The sequence below is a fragment of the Petaurus breviceps genome, unplaced genomic scaffold (genome assembly GCF_028583685.1).
Source record: "Petaurus breviceps papuanus isolate PSGF00001 unplaced genomic scaffold, PetGlider_PUasm1.0 90763, whole genome shotgun sequence".
In the NCBI taxonomy this organism is placed as follows: Eukaryota; Metazoa; Chordata; class Mammalia; order Diprotodontia; family Petauridae; genus Petaurus; species Petaurus breviceps.
Window position 1 is genome coordinate 8,974,995 of NW_027187340.1, and position 15,334 is coordinate 8,990,328.

Genomic DNA, 15,334 nt, shown 5'->3' on the forward strand with positions numbered 1-15,334 from the left:
TATACCACTGCTGAGCCCTTCACTTCAAACATTTTTTGAAAGTTAATGTGTCTTAGTATTAACATAAATGTGATAGTCTGTGATATATCTTCTTTAAAACATTAATATTGAATTATGGTATTCTTTACTTTAGGTTGAAAGGGCTCTTATACCCCTCCTCTCCATTCTGTAAATTCATCACTACTATTTGCATTTGTTTGCATTAAGGAAATACCTGCAGATATGCTAGATAGCATGGTCAATTTTTACACTGGATGAACCTGGAGATTTTGGTAGGTTTAGTTTTTACTTTACTATGTTAGAATCACAATGTCTTGAGCTCTCAATATAAGTGGGTACCTTACTTTTATTATACTCAATATTTTTTAAAAAGACTGTATTTTCATCTTCTTGGGTTGGTCTGGGTGCAGTTATATCTGGCTTTAGGGGGTTGAGCCAAAACAATTTAAGTTCCTTCCAGACTTATTAGTCTATATACACTAATATCCCAACTGAATAGATGACTAAAATCACATTAACCAAAAGATTACTTTGACACTGTTAACTCATCTTTAGTCATGTGTTTTTTTAGGCTCAGGTTTTAGAACAAAAGTCAGAAATTTGAATCACTGCCTACTAAAGACAAAATATTAAGAGATTTTGAAACCAAATCCATTGATTAAAATGAGTTTCATTCCCTTGAGATAACCAACAGAAAATAAGTCAGAACATCTGGCTTCAGGGCAGCCAGGTGGAGCAGTGAATAGAGTACCAGCCCTGGAGTCAGGAAGATCTGAGTTCAAATGTGGCCTCAGACACTTAACACTTATTAGCCATTGTGACCTTGGGCTAATCACTTAACTCCAATTGCCCTGCCTTCTCCCCTCCAAAAAGGAAAACAAAACAAACCCAAAACAAAACAAAAACCCAACAAACCAAACAGAAAATCTGGCTTCTCAGAGGAAATATTTTATTTTAAAAAATATAAAAAATAAGTCGATGTATTTCAAATGGTGGGAATTACAATGATGAAAACCTTTAAAATTATCCACACAAAACAATCTGAATAACTTCACAGTTATGGTGTTCAAATTTCTCACAACTACATGTCCTTTCACAATGACATATTAATCCCAATTAAAAATAAATATATTACCTTGCTGTAATAATATTTGGTAAGACTTAAAGAATGATGTTTTAGAAAACTTAAATCCAGCTAGAAGATATGTTATTGGTAAAGCAAATAAGGTCATAACTGATATATAATGTAACATGAGGATCATTGAAAGATAACATTCACCTAAACAAAATACTCCTGGGATGGGGAAAAACTGTGCTTGCCTATATTTGTACGAGATGTAATATGCAACTTGTAATTAAGTTTCTAACTTGTAAAAACTGCCCAAAAAACCCCAAAAAACAAAAAAATCCCCCAATGAATAAATTCATATTATTATGTCCTCAGACCATCAGAAAATATTTACAGAAAAATAATTTTGTTACTGATAAATACACTGATTCAATGGGAATCTGACAATTTTCTTCACAAAATATAAGCAAGCATTATGTTCTTCTTTTAAACGAAAATGTTCTCTTCAAATATGTTTAACGGGAGGGGGGAGGAAGGTTTTCTGGGGGATTGGAGAGGAAAAAAAACTGATTATAAAACATCTTTCACTGAAAACCTCTTAAAAATGTATAATACAAACCAGTACTTTATACAAAGGTTCTTTCAAGTTCAGCAATAAATGTAAAAAAATTCAGTTTAGACTGAATGTAAGGCATTTATTTCAATGTTATTTTCGCCTTGCTGGAGAGTTTTCTCTTCGCTGGTCATGATTCCTCTTTGACTCTCGGGACTGCTCAGAACGTCTGCTGTGTTTTTCAGATTCCTTTTCTGTACCATTCCAGTGTCGATTTTCCTCTTCTCTGGGGTTTGGATGGCTTCTATTCCTTTCTCTTGACTTTGATCTCTCTTTCCTCCTATGATTCTCACTGTCTTTGTTTCGGTGCTTTTCTCTTTCATTTTCAGAAAAAGAATTTCTTCTTTCTCCTCTCCTCTTCTTGGTATCACCAGATTTATTTTCTGGTACTATGTATTTATCATGATCTCTGTCCTTTAAAACCCTATAATTGTTTCGTTCTATAGTAGCATCTCTATCACAGGCAGGTTTTGATGAGTTCTCTCTCCAATCTGAATCTCTTAAATTTCGGTCTGCATTTTTTTCTGATCTTCTCTCTTCTTCAGTTCTTGTCTCCTGCTGTCTTTTTTCCATTTTATTTTCCATGTGTTTCTTTTCATTTGCTTTCTTTTTCTTAACTGTTTTATCTGTTTCCTTGTTTTTCTTTTTTCTTTGTTCTTTTTTCCTTTTATCTTTATCTAAAAGTGAAAGTACATATAATTAACATTTATTTTAATCTAATTTCTTAATTTATGATAATACATAAATACATAACTATTCAAAGCTTGCTAACAGAGTAAAATTTCATTAACCTCAGGTGAATTAGAAGGAAAACCAAGTTTAACTGAGGAAAAACCAAATTATTTTGTAAGTAATGTGTGTGTCACACCAATCCTCTTTGTTTTGTTTCTTATAGATAAACTAGAGGGAAATATGGAGGATTTTATACCATTGATGAGACTTCTATGCATTCCTTTACAACTGTTTTTCCAAAATGGAATTGTGCCTGAAAGGTAAAAGAAAGACCCACATATGTTTCATTCTCTCCTCAGTGATAAGGAATCTATACTGTGCTAGATCTGCCAGGACTCAAAATAAGTGAAGGTCACAAAGAGAGCAATATTTTTGGAAGATGTGGGGGATGGAATGATATATTAAACTGTTTGCTATATTCCTCTAATCAAGTAAATATTCATGAAGTGCTTACTATGTGCCAGGCACTGCACTAGCAAGTGGGGACACACAGACAAAATGAAAAACTCATTTTGGCCCTCAAGGAACTCATATTTAACTAAAGATTCTATTATTTTTCACTTTAGAATTTTTTGTCCTACTCTTTCTCTTTCTTTTTTGAGACTGTGTCTCCTTAACTTGACCAAGCTAATGATCGGCACAGGAGCTCTGACCTGCTCTTCTGCCTCTTTTAGTGTAGACACATGATTGGCTTTAGCCCTCCTGCACTTCAGAACCCCTGAGCTCAAGTTATGCACCAGCTTCTGACTCCCCAGATGAGGGATCACAGGTATAATGCCATGATATCCAGCCACAGATGATTTTTAAAAGTCCACAACAGAGTCTTATAGGGAGGTTTGAGAGTTGCAAATTAGTTTACATTCTGATGAGAAGTAGTTCTCACAAGTAGACATATAGAACAATGATAAGAACATCTCTCATTTTAGGGCCTTGATGTGTTTCTGTTAAGTGAACCAGAACGTTACTAGCAGAGTCGCAAAAAAAAAAAAATTTTTTTCCTTCTAATTAAGATCCTTAAAATGGAGCAGCAACAGCTTTGTTTTCATGTACTATCAGAGCAGCATTAACTATACTGATGAAATAGAACATTAAGCTCAATTGAAATATAAAACCATAATTATTAATAAGCATTTGCTTTCTGAAAAAACAGCTCAAAATAACTTAGACCATTAATAAATAGTAAGTCATGAAAATAAACATGTTTATGTCAAATTTTAGCCATGACCCAATATTTCACCTTTTTTGCTGTGCTTCTCTAGTTTGGGTACATAAAACAAAGTACACTGGTGAGATGAACAAAATTATTCTCTTTACAGTACTGGCTCATACACAGCCAAATGAAAATATGGTAGAAAAATATCTTAAGTAAAAATACTGCTACTCCATACCCACCTTCATCATTCCCTTCCCAATGCTTGCCCCAGCAGACTGCAGGATCAGTCAGCTTGTCACTAAGGACTCACCTCTCTGGTTCTTATCACGCAGCTCAGTCGTGCTGCAGCTGTCCGTGCAGAAGCCATCTGGCCCTCGGCTGAACCAACGTCTCTCTGACCCTGATACACCATGCCCTCACCTTGTGCCTTACTATCATCAGCCCTCTGACTGTACAAGATAAACAATGACTTCAGGTACTGCCAACCTTATAAGGCTGCAACAGTTTCACCATGATGACGTTATGCCATATGCATAATTCACCTTGCCTATATAATGCTTACTGACTTATTAACAAAAATTTACTGTTGAAATCATATAATAAATCAAATTAATTTTGAATCAGCAAGCTTCCTTACTACAGAAGTTCATGCTGTGTTATCATCTGGTCCCAAAACAGACTCTTGAAAGAACAAGTTTTTTTTAGAGTCAGATTAGGTGCAAACATTAAATGACCACTATTTATCATATGTCATGTCAAAAACAGGCTTTTCATCAGAAAATAAAACATCTTTTCTCAAAAATATAATGGGCCCCTATACTCCTGACTGTCATATTGCTTGCTCACATCTGAAAATGAGTACAACTTTTCAGGAGCTAAGAAACATCAAGGCCACCTATCTGATTGGGTGTCGCATGGCCAAATAATGCAACGCCTCCCAGTCCACTGGACTAAAAGAACAGGCTATAATCCATGGGTATGGTAACCTAAGAAGTTGCAAAGGGAAATGACGCAAGGTGCAAACAACAGCAGCGCTCCTGGGAGAACTCAGGCTACGCCTGCTTCACACAATGCAAGCCTAAGAACCTTTGAACAGTTTCTCCTACGCCCAAAGGGACAATGATAAGGAGTGGGTGTGGACCCAGAAGCCCCTGGATCATAAACGTCACGGCACTTCAGAACCTCAAGGAAACTTTTTTTTCAACAAAATATAATCACAAACTAGCCTTTCTCCAGAACTGATAGTATTCTCTCCTTCAGGAAATCATTTTGTAACCATTTTATATTTAATATTCTATCTACCGGTTGTGTCCCCTCAAAGAGTGCAAGCTCCCTGCGGGCTACGGCAGTCTCATTTTTGTTCCTGTATCTTCAGCAACTAGTACAATGTGGTCTGGAAACAAATAATGGCTGGATGATTTATTCTCTTAAACAAAGTAAACGACAGCCTTACAAATATTATATAGGGAAAGACCAAACCCTGAAATAACCCTACTTCACACAAAACATCATGAGTACACATGGGATAGAAGGGGGAAGGTCAACTTCATATATTTGTTTCCAATACCTGAGTCAGAGCTCCGGCCACTTGTGGACGAGGACTCACTGCCACTGGATGAGTCTGAGCTGCTATCGCTGCTGTCAGAATCAGAGTCTGAGGAGTCAGAGTCGGAAGAAGAAGAGGAGGAAGAGGAGGAATCTGATGACTCAACATCCTGTTTCTTTGCTATGACGATCTTGGGTGCATTTTTTAGATGTTCTCGTAATTCATCCCTAGCCAACAAGAAAACTTCATTTAGGCTTTTTTTTTTTTTCCAAAAACAAGTACTGGTTAATTTTAACTTTAAAGAAAATACAATTAAAATGTAACAGAATTTCAGAAAGAAAGAAATGTCTTACGTTAAGCCTCCAAGACCTATGGAAGTAAAGAAGTTGATGGCAAACCGAGTGTTTCTTGGATTATCACGGGGTAGTAATCCTTCAAAAAATGGCTGCAATGTTCTAATAAAGATAAGAATCAGAACAGAAACTTAATGTAGCATATAAATTGAATATTGAAATACAAAATTCTTACAGAAATCTTCTGAAAATGTATTGAACATTTTAAAGTAGTAGTACATATACCACAACCAAGTAAGTCATTTCCTCAGCTGTATATTAGACTATGTTTGCATGAAACCAGCAACAGCAAATCATCACATGACAGGCTTGATTGTGAGACAGTATGGTATACTGAAAAGAGAATTCAACTTTCTCTTGTGGAGTCACAAGGTAATTTCAGCTGAACTCCATATTACCTGTGTGACCCTGAACAAATCATATAATACTCTATAAGCCTTTGTTTCTTCATCTGCAAAATGGGCTAAGCATTTAACACTACTACCTACATCACAAGGTTGCTGTGAGGAGCAAATCATGGGTGTGAAGCTGCTTTGTAACCATAAAGAGATATAGAGGTTGTCATTGTAGTTTTAAAGTTTAATTAGTTCAGAAGCATAAATGTTACACACTTACAAAGCAATAACATATGCAATGTTCCTTAAAATTTTAAATACTGATACGTCTCTTATTAAAACCAACATAACCACAGGGTTGCACTAGAACTGCTCCAGTCTTCAAACTCTGTATGTTCACCAGTTGATGCTCAGTGACAAAAAGGTTTGTATCTGTTATCCTAGTCTTAAGATCATCCTAAGAATGAAGTTTTGATGCATACATGACAGTTTTGATGTTACGAAAAAGTCTAATGGATCAAAGTGACCAGGCAAGATGAATTTTAATGATATGTTAGTCTGAGAAAGAGTCCTCCAGAAACTGTTGCACAACTGCATAATCATGGGGTGTATGCTTGTTAAAATTAAAACTTTATAATTTAAAATTTACCAAGCTAAATAAGTTTAAGAGAAATTTAAAAATTTAAACTTTCTAATAAAAATTTTTTTCATTTGTAGCTGTTATAATTCTAAAGTTATAAAAGATTAAAACTGCACTAAGACTTTTGGAACATGCTGGATAAATGAAAGTTTATAATAATCATGTAACAGTGATAGCATGTAGTATACAAAGGCTTTAAATCTTCCTACTAGGAAATGACTAATAATGAACAATTATAAAAAACTCCAGTGAAGGGTAAATTATAAAACAATTCTTAACTGCTAGTTAACAGAAAACTATGAAAATCTTAGAAGAGAAACATCCCATCAGTACAACATAAATGTAACTTTAAACTAGTATATTATATCTGTATATATGGACTTAAAACTATTAAATACTTGTCTTAATATTTAATGAAGCCTAAAAGCAAAAGTACTATTGTGGGGCATGGATATAAAGTTCTTTATCTGTCAAAGTATCAATTAATTTCCATCAAATTCTTTTTTTTTCTTTTTGGAGGGGGGAAGTAGGGAAATTGGGGTTAAGTGACTTGCCCAAGGTCACACAGCTTGTATGTCAAGTGTCTGAGGCTGGATTTGAACTCAGGTCCTCCTGACTCCAGGACCTGTGCTCTATTCACTTCACCACCCAGCTGCCCCAATTTCCACCAAATTCTTACAAGGAATTGTTTTAGTATTTTAATTCCAGATGAAAGTCATATACCTATCAATGCCCATAAACTCAAAAGAGAAATGGTATTACCTTAATCAATCATTTTTTACAAAATGCTCAAAACTTGTCACAATTAAAATATTATATGGATTTCAAGGGACCAGTGAGTGAATCATTTATTTGACCTTATTTAATAAAATGAAATTCCAGTATAATAAAGTATGGACAAGCTTTTGAGACTATGATGGGCATGCTCCATACGTGTACATAGAAACCAGGTATATATGAAAAAGAAGAGCAAAAACACCGAGGTCAAAATATAAATAAATAAGTAAAAAGTTCAACTTAAAGAAATAGAGTGAACCCATGTAGGCAGAATGAATTTAGTGTTCTTCCAATTTTGTTGACTTTGATTCGACTCATTAATATAGGCTATCTATTCTAAGTCATGGCTTTTAGGATTTCAAAGACATATCTAAGTGAACTTGCTATTCACGTTTCTACAATTGGGCTTTATTATGGGTGGGGAATAGGAGGCTGAGGGGCAGATGTACAAAAGGTAGGATCCCAACAGTGATAAAGAAGAATAAATAATAAAATCATTCTCTTACTCATCTTTCAGTCTTGCATTAAGCTTAGGAAGTCCCATATATTCACAAAGTTCTTGAAAAAATATTTTGACAAAAATTCTGCTGGAAGATGTAGTAGTTTCTTCACTCAATGTTATACATTCAAGAACCTGGAAATGAGAAAAAAAAAGCAGAAAATTTTACTTTAGTTTTCAAAAGATGGAAACAAAGGAAACATGAGATTCAGGTCTGACTAGATGGTCTAGAGACTGTTTCTATTTCTAAGATTCTATAATCTATACTTACAAGTGATATTAAAAATCATATTAAATATTTACCTTACATCAGAAAGTCTTTGACTAGAACTCCCTGACTTTTATACACATGACCATTTGGCTAAGTTTAAAAGTTTAAAAGAATATTTCTCTGAACTAGTTTTTAAAACACAAAGGAGATCCTATAATTGGCTCATTTTCTTCCTTGAAGAAGACAACTAGAAGTACCATGGAAGGGGACTCAGGACATCTGGGCCTGGCTCTGCTAACTGAAATGATGTGTGACCAAAAGGTTTCACAATCTTCCAAGCTTCAGTTTTTTAATCTGTCAAATGAAGGGTTCAGGCCAATGGCCTCAAAAGTTGATGTTGGTTCTAACATTCTCTAATTTTTAACACACTTTTATATCATGACATTGTTTTTTTCATTATATGACGATGAATCAGGAATTATTAACTCCTAAAAACTTAGGAGATTTACAAAAAACAGTATAAATATGCATATGGATGTGTATAGTATAGGACTAATGCAGTACACAGGAATAATCAGAACTCTTTAGCAATATGTGGCAAACATTCAAATAAGACTATAAAATCAATAAAAGTGAGGATAAGGTGAACAAGAAGCTATTAACAATACCAGTGTTGAGGGGCAGCTAGGTGGCACTGTGAGTAGAGCACCAGCCCTAGAGTCAGGAGGACCTGAGTTCAAATCTGGCCTAACAATCTTAACACTTACTAGCTGTGTGACCTTGGGCAAGTGTAATGGGAATGTAAATTAGTAAGATCTTCCCTGCCCCTAGGCTAAAGTGCACCTGAAGCCTGGGGTGGGAGGCTTGTTTTTCAGTAGATACTTTTTGATTATAAGGTTGTTACATTCTCTGAGCCAGGAGAAGGCTATATAAGCCCTGATGTGAGGCTTTGTTTTGGGGCTCACTTTGAGAAGTGTTCTGTGATTTGATATGGATTCTGGGAAGCCGTTGTTGAGAGCCCCCCCTCGGCTTTGAAAAACACAGATGTTGAAACCCATATGTTGATTTGGTATAGATGTAATGGTTGGACAGTTTGGAAATCTGTCTACTTGATCTGTTTCTGTCTTGATAATTCTGTCTATATATTCTGAAGTTCAGGGTGCTGACCTTTTTCCCCTGAACTAGGTAAATGATATATATCTGACTGATTAAAGTAAGCTTGTTAACCCATTTTGAGTTGCTTTCCTCTATCAAAGCAGATCCAAGAACCTGTGTTAGCAGCCACCCTGGGGACGCTGGGATGCTTGCTGCTACAGCAAGTCACTTAACCCCAAATGCCTGCCTTCCAACATCCAAAAAGACCTGCCCCTCCCCCCCAAAAAAGGGGAGAATACCAGTGTCGGGAACAATCCCTTGCTGCATGAAGGAATAAGATTTTACTAGAAATTAAAATAAAGGCACAGGTCCCAATATATGCATAGCTTGTACTCAAAAATTAGTCTGATGTATTAGCCTATAGAAACTATGTGATAAATGGGTGTTACAATTCAAAGCATAAAAGTCTATTTAGCTGCATGTTTGAGGATGCCTATTATTTTCAACACTGTTTCTATGGAAAAATGGAGTTCCAACTCAAGACAGGAACCTATCTCTTCCTATTTCATATTATACTGACCCCAATCATGGCAGCAGCAGAAAAATAAGGGGGCTAAGTAACTCATTCAACTATTTCTATCAACCTAAAAAATGACACTTTAAGTGAGTTGCTTCCCAGGTGATCTGCACTGAGAAATATAGGGTTGTTACTGCCCTGCTGGAATCAGGAGTTCAACATGCCAGGTATCACCCACTTTACACAGTAAACAAAAAGTTTTTTACACTAAATAGGTCCGTAGGTTGTAAAGTCTAAAAAATGGCAAGATATTTAAATTTTTTTAAAAATAAATTTACAGATTACAATGTATTGATAGTTTACTTAGAGATCTATGTAGAACATTTTTAGCTTTTTATGACCAGTGTAATGGAGAGAAGATAGTCTCCTAAAGACATCCTTAGAGCCACTGTCAGAATATCTGTCATATAAAGACCCCTGGAATGATGCTGGAAGGTATGGTACTTAATGTTAACTACTCGGTTTTTCAGAACTTTTCTTGTGAGAAAAATGCTTATAGTAGAACTTCCAATAGTAATAAGGTACAAACCTCATTTGAAAGTTTATTTCCTCAAAAGTAAAATTATGGCTAGATTTTTAAATTTTAAGAATAATAAAGAATTTGGGAGAAAACTAGGATGCAGGTCTCATTACTCACACTCCATGGAAGTGAATCAGTATATAAGAGATGAGCAAACATCTTGGCAACATTTCGCAATTTGTTTGTTTCCAAGCGATGTATGGTATCATATTGTTCCTTGAAAATACCTTCAAAGGATTCCATGTATTCCTTTTTCAGCATGCAGAAACGCTGAAGAATAAAAATGAGAATAAGTACTGAGTACAACTCCCCGAACCTAACAAATTAAAATACACATTTTCTACATCAAAGGATTTATGCACATATATGTTGATATGGAATATCTGACAGATGTAGGTAAATAACAATGAAACCTCACTGAACTGCAATAAGTTGTTTTACAGAAGAGGTAAAAAACATGTGGCCCTTACTGACCTAGAGCTTACATATATGCTAAAATAAAGCTATATCTGCAAAATATTATAGATACAGGTGAAGTACAAAGAAGCAACACTGCAGAAGGAGTTGAGCCTAGAAGATGAATGAGTACAGGTTTTAGTATTATTATTTCCTGGCCCCTTGACTATGTTGCCTGACATGAGGAACTGAGGGAAAACCAAACCAAACCTATACTTAATTAGGATAGGAAAATTGCCAGGAAGATGTAGAAATTTCCGGAAGCCTGGGAAGGATGGTGCACTGTGTCGCAATGTCAGGGTGTTCCAAGCAACGGGGTGATACATAGTGTACAGTTAGGATTGGGACTTGGAAAATGTTACAAGTGACAGTAAAATTTATACTAGCTTTGAACTTTTTTTTCCCTCATTATAACAAAGTAGTGGCTAGTCCATAATATTCATGAAAAAAACAACAAACTAGCTGTATTCTGTTATGACTCAGTATGAAATGTGAAACTCACCCCTGCCAACAAGCCAAAAAATTTCTCATATGTCCTCTGTTGGGCACAGCAGTCAAGTATCATGTTGCAAAGTTCTTTCTATTCAGAGGAAATAAAAAAAAAATTAATGCAATTATTACTCTCAAGAAAAGCTTGCATCCACATAGCATATAAATCTATCCAAATATTGGACACTTTCAACAAGTGTGACAAAACAGTTTTGTCACATGACGACAAATTGAAACTATCAAATGAACCACAATAAACCCAGTTTTTAAAGAATTAGGGGATGAATTTTCACAAAGTTTTGTATTTTTTTTCTTTTTGTAGGATTTCCTTCAACAAACATCTATCAGGCATTGGGCTAGGCCCTGGAAATACAAAGACAAAAACTGAAAATACTTTTCCTCAAGGAGTTTACATACTATTGGAATGGGAGAGGATATTGATGGAAGGGGAGTAAAGAAAAGGAAGATAGGTCTGGAGAAATAACACTTACAAAGAAAATTAAATACAAAATATATACAAAGTAATTTCTGGGGGGATGATACTTAGATATGGGGAGGGATCAGAATGGGTTTCCTTCTGCATGAAGTGACACCTTAAAGTGAGCCTAGAGAAAGTCATGGATTCCATGAAAAGGCATGTGAGGAGTGTGTCCCAGATATGGGGGTTGGGAGCAGTTTGGAGGAGGTAGAATTTTACATTTAGAGAACAGCAAAAAGGTCAGTTTAGCTGGAATGTAAAATGTATGAAGGAGAGTAATATACAATAAGTCTGAGTAAAGCAGCATGGAGTCAAATTATGAAGTTTAAGATGTCCAACAGGCAGCTGATGATATAGGACTGGAGCCTGAGAAACTGGAGCTGGATACATAGAGCTAAGAGTTGGCAAAGAGATGATGGTTAATCCCACTGGGACAGATGAAGCCAAATGCTAAGGCAGAGGGTGTAAAGAAAGGAGAAGCAGGCATAGGATAGAGCCCCAGCGGCATACCATGTAGAGAGCGAGAGATATGGAACAGAACCCAGCCAAGGGCACTGAGAAGCAGCAAGTAAACAGATGGGAGCAGTCAGGAGACAGTACTGTTGCAAAAACCCAGGGAGGAGAATTCCTAGCAGGACAGAGTGGTTTACAGAAGAGCAATACATTTGACAATGATTTGACAATTCTAACCTTGGAGAGAGCAGTTTCAGTTGAGGGATGAGGTTAGAAGACAGATTACAAGGGGTGGAGAAGTAAGTGGGAGGTGAGAAGAAGGATGCAAGGAATGTAAATAGAGATTGTTTATCTGTGAATCATAAACTTAAAAAAAATTTTTTTGGTAACCACATTTTAATATAGTTTGCTTTCTTGGTAATCCTATGTATTTCATTTTATGCACTTAAGTACTATTTTGAGAAACGGTCATTAGGTTTCACCAGAATGCCAGAAGTCCATGATACACATAGTAAAGAATACTTTTTCTAGGCTGTGAAAGGGAGCAGGGGCACAGGAACCCAGAAGTGGGTTGGGATGAGAGATGGGAGAGATCTAGGCATATCTGTAAGTGGTAGGAGACAGCTGATAACTGGAGTTCGCAAAGAGAAGAGTCAGCTTTTTCTCCAAGACTGAGGAATGAGGCAGCAACAATATTGTTTCATACTGATTTGAGGAAAGATGGCCTCAATTTTTTTCAATGGTATGAGTTAAGGTTCCCTCATACATTCAAAACAATTCAAAGGATCAAGTTTACATATACATTCTATTTGCTACATTAAGGGATACAAGGTACAATTTACAGATTTACTATAAAAGGACTACCTCTTTAATTTTTTTTTTGTTTTTGCTTTTTGGAGGGCAACTGGGGTTAAGTGACTTGCCCAAGGTCACAAGGCTAGTTTTGTGTGTGTGTGTGTGTGTGTGTGTGTGTGTGTGTGTGTGTGTGTGTGTGTGTGTGTGTTGTGTCTGGGGCCACATTTGAACTCATGTCCTCCTCACTCCAGGGTGGGTGCTCTATTCATTGCGCCACCTAGTCACCCCTCCCTCTTTAATTTTAATTAACAATTAAGAGAATGTTACTTATAATGCAGAAGACATTTAAAAATGGATAATCCTGAAATAAACTAGTTGAATACAGATTCATTAAATCCACCAGCTTTTCCTCAGTCCTCTATTTCGTTGCACTCTCTCCAGTACTGGTCACTGTCTGATGGTTCCTTCTCAGTCTTCTTTGACAGATTGTCATCCATATACCAGTCCCTAAGGGCAGGAAGCTGTTCTCTCCAAAGGTATCAACGATCTCTTGAATTGCCAAATCTAATGGCCTTTTTTTCAATCCTCATCCCTCTTGCCCTCTCTGTAGCCCTTGACATTGATCACCCTCTTCTCCATCATAATCTCTTTTCTCTAGATTTTTGTGACCCTGACCACTCTCTCAAATTGTTAACTGCTGTTAATTGTGGAAGATCCTCACAGCTGTCCTGATCCCTCTTCTTGGGTTGATGATCTCATTAGCTCCTTTGGTTCAATTAATCATCTCTATGCTGATGATTCTGAAATCAATTTATCTAGCCCTAACTTTTCTGCTAACTTTTAGCCTCCCATTCATAACTGCATATTGGATATCTGGAAATGGATGTCCTGTAGATATCCTAAACTCAAAATATCCAAAAATAAGCTTATTATCTTTCCCCCTAAATACTCTCTTCTTCCCAACTTCTCTCTTACTGTCCAAGGCACTATCATCCTCCCAGTCACCCAGGCTCATACACCACAGATATCACCCTTGACACTTCACTCTCATTCCTGCCTCTCAATATGTTGCTAAGTTCTATTGATTCTACCTCCAAAATAACTCATGTACGTACTCTTACATCTCCTCTGACATTGCTGGTGCAAGCTTTTATCACCTTAGGCCTAGACTACTGCAGTAGCATTCTGGCTGGTCTCCCTGAATTAAGTCTGACTCCAGTCTGTCCTTCATGCAGCTGTCAAAGTGACTTTCCTAAAGCACAGGTTTGACTACCTCATATCCCTACTACTCAATAAACTGCAATGGTTCCCTACTATCTCCCGGGTCAAATATACCCTGCTCCTTGGCATTTAAAACCCTTCATAACCTGTGCTATCTTTGTAGGCTGATTTCACAGTATTCCTCATCTTTATGCTCTTTATGTTCCAGTCAGATAGACCAATCTTTAAATGGTATTCTACCATCTGTCTCTGTCTTTAAATAAGCTGTCCTCCATAAGTGCAGTATTCTTTCTTTTCATATACTATGCCTCTTGAACTCCACAGCTCCCTTAAAGACTGAGGTCAAGTACATGAGGCTTTTTCTGATCCCAAATAGTCTCTTCCCATCTTTATGAAATTACTTTTTGTATATTTTGCATGTGGGTATATATTTATGCATTCTATCACCCCAGAAGAATGTCAAGTACTTGTTTCTCTCTTGTCTCTGTACCTTCAGTAACTAGGATAGTGCACTGGCCAAAGTAGGTACTTCATAAATGCTCATCTAATGATTGATTTTGGAGCAATAAATGATATTGCCCATATACTGAAGAACTTCAGAGACTTTTCAAAAAAATTAAATAAAAAATGATTTTCAATTAACAACAAAAAAACCATCCTTTTTTTTTTCTCTTAGCCCCCAAATTGGGGAAAAAGAAGAAAAGTAAAATCTTGTTTAAAATGTTCATAGTAAAGCAGAACAAATTTCTGCACTGGCATTATTTAAAAAGCACATGTCTCAATCTGCATCCTGGGTCCATCAACTCTCAGTCTGCAGGCAGGCAACATGCTTCGTGATTTGCCCTCTGGAATTCTGCTTCTTCACTGTGCTGATCAGAGTAAAGTCTTTCTAAGCTGCTCATTTTTGCAATGTTCTTATTGTATAAATCACTTTCCTGGTTCCACCCATTCCCCTCTGAATCAGTTTATACACATTTTCCTAGGTTTCTCTGAATGTGTCCCTCTTATCATTTTCTTAGTATATAATAGCATTACATTATTTTTATATACCACAATTTATCTAGCCAGTTCCTACTTGATAGGCATTCTCTTAGTTCTCAGTTATTTACCAACATATCTCCCAACAATTTCTCTAGCATTTACTCTGTTTTTGATATTCTTACCCAAATGGTTCAATATGAGGTAAAACCTCAAAGTTTTAACTTTAATTTCTTTTATTAGTGATTTGGAGCAATGTCTCATGGCTCTTGAGCTGGAAACGTTTTTCTTTCAAAAACTGGTTAGTATTCTTTGACTAGTTAAACACATAGCAATGGTTCTTG

The 15,334-nt window shown here is 36.2% G+C and overlaps 1 protein-coding gene across 1 annotated transcript in view; it reads right to left on the bottom strand.

Moving 5' to 3' along the window:
• Nucleotides 1-932: 932 nt before the first annotated feature.
• The window catches only part of CWC22 (CWC22 spliceosome associated protein homolog), a 77,959-nt gene continuing 63,557 nt past the window's right edge, over nucleotides 933-15,334 (bottom strand). The window contains exons 15-20 of the mRNA XM_069068561.1: nucleotides 11,079-11,156; nucleotides 10,238-10,390; nucleotides 7,725-7,852; nucleotides 5,467-5,568; nucleotides 5,135-5,340; nucleotides 933-2,359 (exon numbers count right to left, since the gene is read on the bottom strand). Of these exons, the coding sequence (XP_068924662.1) occupies nucleotides 1,776-2,359; nucleotides 5,135-5,340; nucleotides 5,467-5,568; nucleotides 7,725-7,852; nucleotides 10,238-10,390; nucleotides 11,079-11,156 (1,251 nt within the window). The 3' untranslated portion in view covers nucleotides 933-1,775. The remainder of the gene's footprint in view (nucleotides 2,360-5,134; nucleotides 5,341-5,466; nucleotides 5,569-7,724; nucleotides 7,853-10,237; nucleotides 10,391-11,078; nucleotides 11,157-15,334) is intronic.